Here is a 14,642-nt window from a genome sequence, read left to right as displayed (position 1 = left end):
TTTTGATAGATTACTACTATATTGTTATTTCAATAGTATGTCACTGCCAGATAATGCCAAAATTTGTGTTCCTTTTCACTGTTACTCTTGTAATTAAATAAATGATTCTTTCATACATTTATCCTTAACTAAAAGATCTTTTAACAGAACTTAGAAAACTTTCAACTGGTCTTCGTCAAAAGTTTTCTGTCTAGATTTTTAGTTTAGATTAAATATAGATGCTTTTTACTTAATAAAAAAATTTAAAACTCTTAAAAATTCTCATTATTTTTTATTGTTGTTATAAAGAATAAAAGTTATAACTTATTTACAATGTTTTTATCTGAATTTCAACATGACACATTGCCTGATAAAGTAGTTTTAATACAGGCAGATAAGCAAACCAATGACATAGTTCATCTCATTTGAAACTGGCCATGTCATTGGTTTGCTTATCCAGCTGTATTATTGTATTATTCTATACTTTGTTGCATTATCTGTATGTATTTTGTAAGTAATTAAAGAAATGTTCTTGTCAACTTTTCATTCCAGCCAAAGTGTCTTATAAAATTATTTTGATTTTCCATATTCATCAATTCATGTTATTTATATTTCATAATTCTTTCTTATTTTATATTTCATTAACTATTGTTAAATTTATATTTAAACTGGATTCATTTTAATAAAATAACAAATGTTCAAAAAATATCTTTACAAATCCAATTAATAAAATGAAATAAATAAGTATAAAAAAATCAAGTTGAATATGAAAGATACTATTAATCAATAAGAATCATATTTATATAAAATCCAAAGAAATAAAGTACTACATTAAGTTAGCAAATAAAATGTTCATAACAAACAATATTCTGTCTATATATTTTTTATTACAACTTAAATATTTTAATAAGTTAATTTATTAATAATTTGTTTTATTTAATTAGAAAAAGCATTGATTTACAAAAGAAGAATAAAATTAAACAAGTAGTAACAGAATTCAGTAGTTTACTTGATAATGTATAATTAAATATGAAAGAGACTAAACACAAAACTAACTTCATTTATTAAACTAAATATTTATTAAGTTAACTGCTTCTTTGATGTGATATAAATGCCAAAGAAGCAGTTAATAGATAATAACGAGTAATTATATTAAAATAACCTGGAAATATAAAATATTTTATTTAATATGCTTCAGGTTATACACCCATCTAGGAGTTGTTTTCAATTTATAATATCATCCTGGAAGTCATGTCAATTTTTGAGTGTTTTAAAAATTTGTTCTGGAAAAAGAACTTAAGAAAGATTCTCAAATATAAAATCCAACTCAACAAGTACATTCTAACTTAAAAATACATTTATAAAAACTTAAAATCTAGTTTTAGAATTTAACAACAAAAATCTGCTTTATTGGAGTTCCAGTAAAGTAAATTTTTGTTGATTTTTCTTTTAGGAAATTGAGGTGATGTTCATTATTTAAAAGTATCAATTTTTTTATAAGTTACAGGTTTATATGATTTCAATAGTTAAAACATCAGGAAACTATTGAATATCAACAATCTGAAGGTGAATATTCTTATATGTAGGATAAGTTAAATTCTATATTTAATCTAGAATTTTTTATTTTTATTGAAATATGTATGAAATTATAATAATTGTAATGCATTCATTTTTATGGGGTGTTGCTTTTTGTAGTTAATCAATTATTCTAGTTTGTATACTTTAAATCTTATTAACAACTATATATCAATATCAGAATTGTGATGTATTTGAAATATTGATAACTCTATACCTTCTATACTTCCAGCAATGTTTTAATCAAAACAAACATTTTTTACCCCATTCAGAAGTCTGCCTCAGATTAGAAAACATACACATTATAAAATTAAATAAAAAAACCAAATTCTAATGGCAGAACTAACTATAGCAGCTTATTTTAAATCTACAATATTTGAAAATGAACAATTTACATATTTCAAAATTTGACACATTAAAACGAAAATATAAAATAACATAAATTACACATGCTAATTGTTGAAAATTGGGGATATCCCACGTACAACACAATTTCTGGTTTCGCTCTAACACAGTTCGAGAATTTGAAAAATTCTCCATACAAAATTTCACAACTTTTAAATGCAAACTCCATTATTTTGTGGATTTTTTCAAGCATACAATGTGGGATGATTCCACTACAATTCAAAGCTTCTTTCTTATTGGCCAAGCTTGACTTAGGCCACTTTTCTGGCTATTGTTTTCTATTTGGCAGTATTGGAAAGATAATCAAGTTATATATTTGGCATATTTTTTGGGGTGAAAAGAACATTTGTACCGTTGGAAAATGCCTTGTCATTAAAAGAAGAAATCAAAACATATTCCTACAATCCAAAAACAATGACTGGTGTTTAATTTATTGTTGTATTTATCTTGTCTAAGTCTAGACTACTCAATTAAGATAAATACTTAGATCAACATGCCCATGTCAAATGTGACAGCTTTGTTTCCTATGCTAACTTGTATTTTGAAGCACAAACTTGGCACAGGAAACTTGCCAAAGATGGTTATGGGCTGGATTAATCGGATTAATTAAACTAAGCAATATATGTTGAGGTAAATTGCTTCCAAAGTGTATTAATTGCTTCCAAAAGTGTATTAAAGTCAATGGCACTTTTCATGAACTATTGAAATTATCTGATTTAGGGTTGAATCAAGCACCAAGGAGACTTGCAAAACAGATCCAAGTTCAAAAATCACCACAACAATCTCTTTCTTCTCTACTATCTTCATTATGTAGGGAACCTTGTTTTCTTTAAGAACAATATATTGAATATATATATGTGGATTTCCAGAGCAGTAGCTCAGTACCTTAACTGCCTTGGCCAATTGGCCATCCAAGTACATGTTTTGTTTTACTCATGCCTCCTAAGTTATATGTTTCTTAATTACAAAGAATATTAAATGCTAAATATTTTTTAAGTGATTATAAAATTTTTTAGAAGAATAAATGCTTTTCAATGAAAGTATTAGAGTACTACTAGAATATTTAATTGTTGATTTTATAAAATTTAAAAGATAAAACATCACATACATTTTATCACGGTTATATTATTTTATAATAATTAAAACATTTTGAAACAATTTTTCCAACATTCTACATAATAACAAATAAAACAGGAACCAAACAGTGGCTCCAGTCTTTACACTCTTTCCCTTTAAAGTTGAATTTATATACAAGATGGTGGAAAGTAACTAGGCATTCAGAATTCACAATAATTTCTACATTTCTAAGAAAATGATGATGAAAATTATTGACATGTACCTTATTAAATGGAATTAAGGATGCATACCTTAAAATTCAATGTAGGCACCAGCACCATCTGCTAACTTCCTCAAACAACCAGGGATGGTATTTACAGTCTTCTACAGAAAGTTGTGTGGAACATTGGTGATAATGTCACAAATCTGTGCCTCCAATTCTTCCAGTGTTTGAGGTATTGTTCAGCACACCTCCTCCTTTGCCTAGCTCTAGAGGAAAAAGTCACAGGATGTGAGGTCTGAACTTCTGTCTGGATCATGATGCGGATGTATGGCCACTTTTCTGTGCATCCACAACTAAACCTGCAGTCATTGGCTTTGAGTGACAATTCTTGATTGTTTCTGGATGAATTGTGGACTGATGTCCCTGCACTATATGCCACCATCTTTGCACAACAACCACATCTCATGATCTCATGATTTTCCACATCTCATAGCATGCAGTAATCTGTGCTCACTCCTGAATAGATAAGCAGTTGGCCATCTTTTTTGCCACTGCACATGTGGCTTATTTTATCACTGCCTACACCACTAATGTAGGAATTATAAAATTCCATTGATGTAGATGCATACACAAATTTTATTATGAAAACTGTAGTGGTTTCTCAATGCATATGTGGCCGTCGGCCATGATATTGTATATTTTGTATATTTTATATTGAATTAGTCTTAGATTTTCTTTGTTCCTTTGTCTAACTCTTTCTAGAACTTTCTTTGTCTAACTCTTTCTAGAACTTTCTTTTGTCTAACTCTTCCTAGAACTCTCTTTGTCTAACTCTTTGCCCTTGGGGGAGGATTATCTTTCCCTCAATAGGTAGAACAAAACGTGAAGTAAGGCCCTGGGGCCGGTGAACAAAGGGGAGAGAACAGTCTGGGTCGAGCTCTTGACGAGAGAAGGTAGCGCTCCAGATCGAGTGTCCGACGATTGGAGGCTACGAGGAGCCAAGGAATCGATAGGAAGGAATTCCTATAAGAGAACTTTGAAGGAAGTCTGGGTTGGAATCCCGAAGAGGTAGGAGCTGAAAAGGAGTGATCCAGAAAGGGAGAAGGGTGATCTAAGAGGATAAAGTGCAGAGAGAGATCATCGAGGAAAGACGACTCAGTCTGAAAGAAAAAGATTATAGACGAAAGATCTATAAGGAAAAGGGCTACAAACGTAACAAGAGAGAGAGATCCGAAGTTGTTCCCCACCAAAAGACACATCGCAAAGAAACCCGGGTATTTCTACTACTTTTCTTATCTTTCCTTATTTCTTCTATTCTTCCAATTTCTTTTAGTTTTAAGTTAGTGTAAGTGAATACAGTCCTCGTCAAATTGTCGCGTGTGTGCAAGATAACTGTTTTTGAGGACAAACATTTAATGCCTATATATATATATAATTCTGGAAGTTGTAAAGTTGGGATCCTATGTAAAGAACCTGTTCAAAGAGAATAAAACTACTTTGTATTAAGTTTTATTTTGTACCATTTCGCTCGCGGGATCGTGTACCTCTTGTTACGAACACCAAACATAGTTCTTTCTACCCACTCTGTACAGTACACTCAAACCTGTTTTTGTGCAGTCTTTTTTTGTGCAATTTTTTATATGTGCAATGTGTTTTGTGCAGTATAACAATTTGATTGAAATTCATATACCGCACACAAAAAATCACACAAAAACAAATCGCACAAAAAAAGACTGCACAAAAACAGGTTTGAGTGTATATTTTGTAAATCTAAATGATCTACATTAAAACTTAAGTAATTATATATATATATATATATTTCTTTTTTTTACACTTTTTATCAATTTTGACAAAAATAACAAAAGAAACAAGCAGAAACATTGGCAATGATGACAAATTATAATAGTAAATTATACATCAAAATTTATAAATTCAGTCATTTTAAAAATATTTGAAATAAAATATGCTGATAAATTATAAGCCAGATATCTAACCAGGAAGTCATACATTTATTATTATTATTCTTCCTACGATGAAATATTCATAGTTCTAGACTTTGCTCTTTTACATAGTCATCAAAATATTCAGCTTGACTGTTATTATATCACAAATTAGATTTCGCCCTTAAACCTTTATAACACATGTTCTAAAGTATTTAGTTTATCATTTATACCACTTCACATACAAGAAAATTACATTTTTAATAATATACAAGCAAATTTTAGAATTTGATCAAAATTTTGATCTAAAGCAAAATGAAAAAAAAAAAAAAAACAGAAGAAATTTACTTCTGTTTTTTTTTTCCTGTGGAAAAACATTTTAGTCAATTTTAAATGTACAAATATTTGTTTAATAAAATTGAGGAGTTTTCATAAATCTATTAATACAATTTTTAAATTATTTAATATTGGCTTATAAAAAAAACTTTATTTTGAACTAAAAGGGAAGTTCCATTAATATAACATGTAAAATATAGCTGAATCATCAAGAATGAATAGAATGTGTTGTTGAACAACATATTCAAACTGTAAACAAAAAATAATGATAATTATAAAATACTCAATACTTTTCTACCAGCTGGATTAACCTGACTGAGCAGTTTGTTTTTGTGAAATAATTTTTCAATTTTTATATGAAATTTCCTTGCAAATTTTTTAGAGCTGTCCTAATTGAGTGAAGAGCTTTGTTAACATTTATCAGATCTGTTTTATCTTAGGTTGTTTACAGTATTAGAAATATAAACTATTTAAAAATCTTTCTAATGTAGATAAATGTTCAAAAAAATGTTTCCATATTTTAGAAAAACAAGTAATCCCAAATAAAAAAAGCAATTTTACAAAAGCAATAATAGTATTCTTGTCTTAGAATGTTTAAAAAACGTGCTCAAAAATGTAAAGATATACTGTGTACTGTACATACGTTTTATGTAGAATATACCGTGGGGGTTTGGGGCAGTCAAAAATTGGATTGCAGGAGTTAAGGGTAGGACCCTGCCACCAGGTGTGTGTTGTCAGACACATCTCTGATTTAGACAAGAAAAAACAAAAAGGCAGATAGTTAAGGCACGGGGATAAGAGTCACTCCGAAGTCCAGGAATGAGCCTCTCAGGAGGATGAATGCAAAGTCAAGTAAACTAATTTAAGAATAAAAGAGAAAATCTATTATGGAAAACTAAAGCATAACATTTGAACTTAGTTTAAATTAATAGTAAGAACAAAATCTGTTTTAGGGTGTTAGCCTATTTCTATTCGTAAAACGAGGGGTACCTAGCGGGAGTATCCAAATCTCACAACTCACAACATATCAGGAAAAGAGTTGTCTTCTCTTGGAGTTGGCTTCCTTTCTGCATGTTGTGTTGATTTTCTTCTTTTCCCTCTCTTTCTGCTTTCTCTTCCTCTCTCCTTTTTCTTCACTTTCTCTCTCTTTCATTCTCCTTGTTCTCTCCATTTCTTCTTCACATTTTGTCTTTCTCCTTCACTAAGTCTCCAATTTTCATCATTCCTTTTTTTTTTATTCTTTGTTTTGACCAATCATACTTTGGTTCAAGAGGAAGTTTGGAGGTAATTTGCATTAAGCATGATTGGTCATCTTTTAGTCCTTCTTCTCTCTTATCTATTAAGCATTATATGCATCCACATGGATAGAGTAGCATCTGTCATCTAACACCATTGAAAAAAGGTGGACATGACAGTCATCCCCTTCATCTTTTCCTTCATATGTGAGATTTATAACAATTAATGGATAATTTTTTATTCTAATTCATTTCTCTGAATTATTTTTAACTGGTATTATTAGAAATTTAGAAAAGGGGTCCCTAAAATCAGAAAAATAGGCAAAATTCCTTTACAACAGTTAGTTGATAAACAAACCATCCTGGTGTCGCATTCACACAGGCATCTTCTGGTGCAAAGGGCATCTTGTGTGATAGCTAACAATTGTCTGATGAACTCAAACAAAAAAAAGGGGGATATAAAATACATATAGAGCTTAAAACACAATAAACTAATTAAAATTATAATTTTAACAATAATTCAAGTATATGTATAAACAGGTCTACAATAATAACGAAAATTTTGGGGAAATGGTGGGCCTCACAATACCTTGGAAATCAAAGTACATTGTATCAGTACTAATTATATTAATGTTTGCTATAATATATAATGTAAATTTAGTACAGTACCAGAAACTATATTATCTAATCCACTTAGTTTTCTAATTCTATGGCTTCCATTATATTTAATACTCTTTTGTTATTTTCAGAAGTCTTCATTTATTGATAAAATTTGTATTCAGTGAAAATATTTATCACTGAAATAATCAAAAATTTCAAACTAACATTGATTAACATATTTTGTAATAAATCTAATAAAATAAAAATTGGTTCTTTCAAATGTAAATACACTTAATTCTCAAATTCGTGTGAAATATGAAGTCACTTTTGAAACTGATACTAATGTTTATTGTAATAATAATAAGAAAATTAGATCAAATTGCACTTAGTCTAGGATATACTAATAGCATGATTTTTATTTTTGCTGGTAATTTTTAAATTTGTTAAATATTTCACAATTTATCATCAAAGAATAGAATCAAGAATTTTGTAAATTTTAATTATGAAATTATGATATTGGAATAGAAACATATCATAGCATGTGTAAACTCAACTACCAATTTTATATAAAATAAATTTATTATTTAAATAATTAAATTAATTTTTTGTATTTCATATATTGATACATATATACAGGTGTCCCTTGAATGTATTAATATATTAATATTAGTGAAATTTAATTCATTTCAAGAAAGCATCACATAAAATTTGATAGAAGTCAGTTTATTTCATGCACAGTAAAATAGATGTTCCCAAAATAAAAAATATCTTTACACATTTCTTATAAATTTTAGATATATTAGTCGGAAAAATAAGTGTATCTGTAACTAACAATTTAATTGAATTATAAATTGAGTCTAGATCATTAAATTCTTTACATCCTTAAAGGCTCTGGGTTGGCAGATTGACAATTTTCAATGCAAAGAAATTATCATAAAATTGGAAACTATTGTAATAAAAGAATTTAAGAAATAAAAAATTATAGTGGTTGAATTATGATATATTTGCATGTATAATGATTCCTTTATAGAATCAATTGCATGGTGATTTAACTCAGTATCTTCATTCTTTTAAGTTGCATTGTAGTGAAAATACATAAGGTGAGATTATATATAGATATCCTTATTATAAACAAAATATTTGTTTATATTTGTTTACATTACACACAAAAGAAAAAACTGTTTTCTGGAACAGAGAATAGGAATAAGAAAATTAAAAGCAATTTATATTGGTTTGTTTCAATTTCTTTTTTATTTAATGTTTAGAATATTTCATTAAAATTTTAATTTCAAAACTAAGTGAGTAAATAGAATAATTTTTTCATTGTGAAATAAAATATGCTTAGAATATTTAGTTGTTATATCATTTAATCAAGTATGAATATATTCTTTATATCAATAATTTTTGTAGGATCATCAAGGACATAGGAACAGGCCTGACCACGGCCAGACCACTTTTTGTTGTCAACATTATGAACACAATTCTAATTTCAAATCATTCAGTAGCATGCAACACTGTCAAACCAAACAAATAGCCTTTTACATAAGAGAAAGTCTATTGATTTGGTTGGACAAACAGGAGAAAGTGTTAGCCCTAAGGTATTGCTTCCTCCTTCCCCAGCAACATATATCTCTACCCAGAAAGATTTAGAAATTAGAAAATTTTTGAAATAATAGGTGAGCATTGAAAGTGAAATCTTTGTAAAGAAACTAGTAGACAATGGCAGTGGACCATTACTTTCTGTTATTGCGCTGGACCACCTTTCCCTCCATCCAATGGCCTTGTATATATAATATGATAGCAACATAAAAGTATTCATTGCATTTCATATTTTGAAAAAAACCAGATAAATATTACACATAATTCATGTTAAAATCTTTAATATAATTCATTTACCAAGTGAAAAAGTAATTTTTTTCTTACAACTTAAAGATAAAATAAACTGGCACCTTTCAGTTCTTATTGAATCTATACAATTAATTACATAAAATTAATAAAAATATATTATTTGTGTAAATATCAATATAATTTTAAATTTCTGCAAGATTTCATAAACTGGTATTGTGTTATATTGAATTTTTTAAATAATAATTCAAAGTAACAACATCTCTTATTATTATTATTATATTTTAAGGTTTAGTTTGTTCCAAACATAGGTTAATCTTAAAGTAAAAAATACTTATAAATGCATAATTATTTTTGAACCTAAAGTAACATTAGAAAACAGTATTATAATAATTGACAACTGAATTTTCCATTTACATACTAACAGAAATAAAAAATTTAACTTTTTGTAAATTGTATACTTTAGTTTATTATAGAATAATAATGTAATTAATTAAAAAATATAGATTGGTATCTCATATTTTATGCAACTAGCATGTAGGAGAAATAAAATTAACTTATTAATGGTTAAAATTTCAATTGATATATTTTGATTTTTGAATTGTTTTTGCTTTATTTGTTATCCTAACTGAAAATGTATAATTACAAATTAATAACAATAAATTTTAATTGTCTTAATTTTTATTGTTATTAAAATCATATTACAGAAGAGTTGATACTCTAAACAGAGCAAAATGGAAGAATAAGATCTGATATGTAGATCTTGTTCCTAAACAGGAGAAATACTAAAAAAAAAAAGAAAGAATTTTCTTTATTATATTTATTCATTGTTAGAAAAATATTTTATTAATTTAAATATTTGTGAATTTGGAAATAGCCCTTGTGTGTTGTATTGTTTTAGACTGCATTAACCAACCAATATTACTTGTCACAAAAGATATTGTATCTAAAAAATTGATTTGTAAACTATGGCAAACCTTCCAAAAAATACGAAAATGTGATTAAACACCTATATATTGTTAGTTTATTTTATTAATTTGTAAAATTAATACTTTGTTTTCATTTACTTAGTTTCATTATTTTTTGTTATTGTAAAATTAATGTAAAGAAATTTTTAATTTTCTTCTAGTAATTAAGATATATAAATAAATAGAAATGTAAACATTATGTTATGTACAAAGAAACTAATGCTGCAATTTCTATTTTCACAAAATTAATTAAACTTTCTTTTAAGAGCATATTTTTGGTAAATTGTTAGTTTAACCTCCAAACCTTTTGGAAACTAACTTTGTCATTTTATTGTTATTCATTAACAGATTACACTTAATAGTGAAATTTAATATAATTTATAAAACCATGAAGCATAGCGAATAACAATTAAAATTATCAAATGAACACAAAGCAATGAGTTTTCAGCCATAAAAGTTTACAAAACTTGGCATCATATTTGTTTAGTTGTATTCACTCTTAACTGTTAAATGTCTTTTAAGATTAAGATAAAAGAAATGTTTTTAGTCAAATATCTGTTTAATTATTAAACTGTTGGCTATCTGAAATAAGTTGCAGTTTGATTTAAATTTTAGTTATTAAAGAAATCAGCTGCATTAGACATTTTAGACAATGAACAAATGTTATATAGTTTTAATGAAAATCAATTGATATTACTAATCAAGAGAAAGATAATTTTCAGGTATTCCTTTTTAAAACTGATTTTTCAAATTAAAATATATTCCACTGTAGAATAATGATTTAAAATACTGTTTGTGATAATGTGTAAATTTATTACTAAGATAACCAAAGCTATGGACACTTTGCATTATTTCTTAAGGTTTTTTCATAAAATGTATTTTAAAAGAACTCACTTTAGGTGAAAGACTATAAGAAAAACTGTTTTGCATTTCCATAATTAAAAAAAAAACCCTGTTCTGAAATAAATTTTGTGAAAATTTTTAAATAAATAAAAAGATCACATTCCACACAAACTTTGCACACATTTTCTAGTTAAAAATGGATTAAAAGATACTGCAAAACTGGACAATTTATTATAAGAATATTTATTTTTATAACAACTTGGTTCCTCTTAACTGGATTACAGATATTAAAGGATTATGGATTAAAAGCACTTTTATTGTAATTGCATCCAGTTTTGCAGTATCTTTTAAAACTGGATTTTTGTACTGTAAAAGTAAGCAAAATTTTACAATCTGCAAATTTTTATAGAAACAAAATTGATTTTTATTTATAATTTTATTCTAATATTAGCTTGTTACTGTCTTAATGATTCAAAATAAAAGATTAGCGTTAGTCGCAGGCACTTAGTATATTGTAAACAGAATATTAAATTTAATAAATTTACAAATAGTGAGTTAATCCTTTTATGAATAATGTTCTCATGATTCCATTAAACAGATTAGAGAATTTAGTTTCTGTTAGAAGGATTTATTAGGTCTCTATCACTAGCAAGAATCTCAAATAAATCATATAATAATAATAATATATATATATATATAATTATATATCATTATAATGGATGATATAAATAATTACCTTCTAGAAATGTATCACTAGATACTACTGGTTCCACCAAAGCTTCATTCTCTGTTGTGTTTGTAGGCAGTAAAAGATTTTCTGAAAAATCTGTAAGATTGTGAGTTTCTCCCAATTCTTCTAAAGCTATAATTTTCAAAAATATTTCAATTTTAAATTATAGATATCTTAAAATACTGTAATAAATAAAATAAAATTTAAAAAATGTTCTTACACAGACAAGCTGGCAGGCTACTGTTCCAACGGTTTTGTTCTGTGCATTGCAGAGTACGACTGGACTCTAATGTATCATTGAAGAGATAACCCCTACAACAACTATAGATAGCCACACTTCCGTTTCGATATACCAAGTGACCGTTAAGTGGGGCAGGTAAAGTAGCACATCCCTGTACTGTAAAATAAGGCAGAGTTTATACGTTATTGATGCTCATTAAAAAAAAAAATCAATAAACGTACATTTGAAGTAAAACAGAAATCCACTAGCGGGCGTAAACGAAGACGAAAATAGCTGCATGGAAATCTCGTTCGTTTCGGATTCGATAGCCTTCAACGTTTCAAGAGATTCTCCGCATCCAGTAAACAGTTTGTTGCTTCCTTCCATTATCGAAATAGAAGAATCGTGACAGACATAACGCCCGTAGTATTGACTGGGCAACGACATGGATAAGTGGAGAACCGAAACTAATACAGTTTGTCCCTCTCCACCTTCTACATTCCAATTGCAGGCGGACAACTGAGGGTAATATAAGGGATAACCGGGAGACATGATGTATCCCTCGGTGGCCGTTATATGCGTGTTGCAATACCTGTGTAACCACGATTCTGAAACAAAAATATCTCGAATGAAATACTTTTCACGATTTTTTTGCGTTTATATCTTATCAAATACTTTAAAAAGTTCGTAACTACTTAGAAGAATTTTAAGTTATATTGTAATTTAATACAGATTATTTGTGTTTTTACAAATTATTAAGTGATGCGACTATAGTGTAACTATTCGTCTTCAGTATTAAGTTAATTAAAGGCGTACGATTTTGCATGCGTATAAAACAGATGAATGTCTCTAAATAATAATGAATACAGTATCTTCTTATTAATGAGAAAGTTCGATTATTTAAGTATAAAATAAATTTATGTTCTGGACAAGGTTTCTTACTACAAGATTTAGATCATCTAAACTGAATAAATGAAGATAAAGGTTTAGATTACGAACCGAAATGATAAAATAAAATGTGAAGAAATCTGCAAAAATGCATACTTTTTTACAACTCTAGTCCTAAACAATTTAGTAGAAGTTTGAAATAAAACGAAACGTTTTTCATTTGTTTAAGGTTTTTTAGAAGTGATTAAAAACGTAATTTAATAACTAAATCGAATTCTAATCATTTCACATAAATTTGTTTTCCTTTAAATTATGTAATGGCAATTACTCAATATGAAAAATATAACAAAAAAAATTATTTAGTAACTTTATTACTTAATTGGCAGTTATTATTCAATTAAATAATAGAATAATTCTTCTTAAAATTAGATTACTGAATTTATGTTTGTTTGAAAAGACTAATAACCTTCTTTAAATATTAAGAAATATATTTTTGAAATGTCTTTTCAACTCGTTTTAGTATTGAAACCTTATTTATAAAAAATATATAATTACAAATTAGTTTTTTCTCTTAACCTAATAGCATTTAAGAAGCAAACTTTCATTAAAATCAATTTATGAAATGCTAATTTATAAAAGAAAAAAAATAAATATATATATATATATATATATATATATTATTAAAGTATTTTCAACATAAAAAGAACAAACCACATTTTTTAATTAATTTTTGCAAGTAGAGAGAATAAAATTTTTAATTACGTCTCAACAAATATTTAATTATGACCTAATAAGATATTCCAAGTATCTGCATTCAAAATTGAATAGAAAAATATCTCATGAATGACTCTTTAAACTAATGTGGTTTCACTTAAATTGAATAAAGAGAACAACCATTCAATACATTAAACCAACATAAATCAATCCAGGCATTTACTATTTTTGGCATGTCTATTTTTAGACATCATTACTCAATTATGCATGATGTAATTGAAACTATGTAAAAATTTATATGTAATTTATTCCTCATTAATTTGTATTTATATAAAATTAGATTAATTTCCACTAAAAATACATTACAAAAAAATAAAATTAATATAATTATTACAGTATCATAAATTACCAAATTTTGAGGACAACACGTGATCATATTACATGTCTTTTCTTATGCGATAAATGCTGATAAAGATGTAAAATGTTCATTTTGTAATGCTACCAATGACAATATCTCCCTTCGGCTTACACAAAAAAATTAATGTTCCACGAATTTATAAATAAAAGAAAGTATTTTTTATTACAAAAGAACAAACTTCAATCCGTTGTATTGGAAAAAAGGACAAGTGTACTCTTAAAGACAGCTGTCAAAGCGCCTCTCGAGAAGAGGAAATGAAAGTATTGGCAAAGTGACACATCGTACAATACAATAGAGCTGGAACTTACCCCCATCCACCGCATAACCTAAAAGGGACCAAACAATGGCAACTAACATAAAAAGAAGGACGGTGCCATCGAAATATGAGATTTTCAATTCATTGTGTACCTCTGTGGTGAACCTGTTTACAGTTCCGTTTTGTAAAATGAACTAATTTGAAGTTTTATGGCCACAAAAATCTGATTGTTAATGTTAAGAATAAATACAAATTTATATTTAGGTCTAACACGCCAAATTTAAGCGATGTGACTGAGAGTAACATAGTAGTTTGATTGGACTGTGTCCTTGCACGTGCGTCGAACGGATATGAAACGATGAATATGACCTTAACTGGGTTCCGTGTTCTCCTTAGCCCACAGTTACATTC

General features: G+C 27.5%; 1 protein-coding gene across 1 annotated transcript in view; it reads right to left on the bottom strand.

Moving 5' to 3' along the window:
- Positions 1-14,642, bottom strand: part of LOC136984175 (uncharacterized) — a 35,770-nt gene that overhangs the window by 1,348 nt on the left and 19,780 nt on the right. The window contains exons 4-6 of the mRNA XM_067281110.1: positions 12,198-12,563; positions 11,956-12,132; positions 11,742-11,867 (exon numbers count right to left, since the gene is read on the bottom strand). Coding sequence (XP_067137211.1) covers positions 11,742-11,867; positions 11,956-12,132; positions 12,198-12,563 — 669 coding nt within the window. The remainder of the gene's footprint in view (positions 1-11,741; positions 11,868-11,955; positions 12,133-12,197; positions 12,564-14,642) is intronic.

This window comes from Centruroides vittatus, unplaced genomic scaffold (genome assembly GCF_030686945.1).
Source record: "Centruroides vittatus isolate TY-2023 unplaced genomic scaffold, ASM3068694v2 contig_905, whole genome shotgun sequence".
NCBI classification, from domain to species: Eukaryota; Metazoa; Arthropoda; class Arachnida; order Scorpiones; family Buthidae; genus Centruroides; species Centruroides vittatus.
Note: the sequence above shows the minus strand (reverse complement) of the source record. Positions and strands in the feature narration are given on the sequence as shown.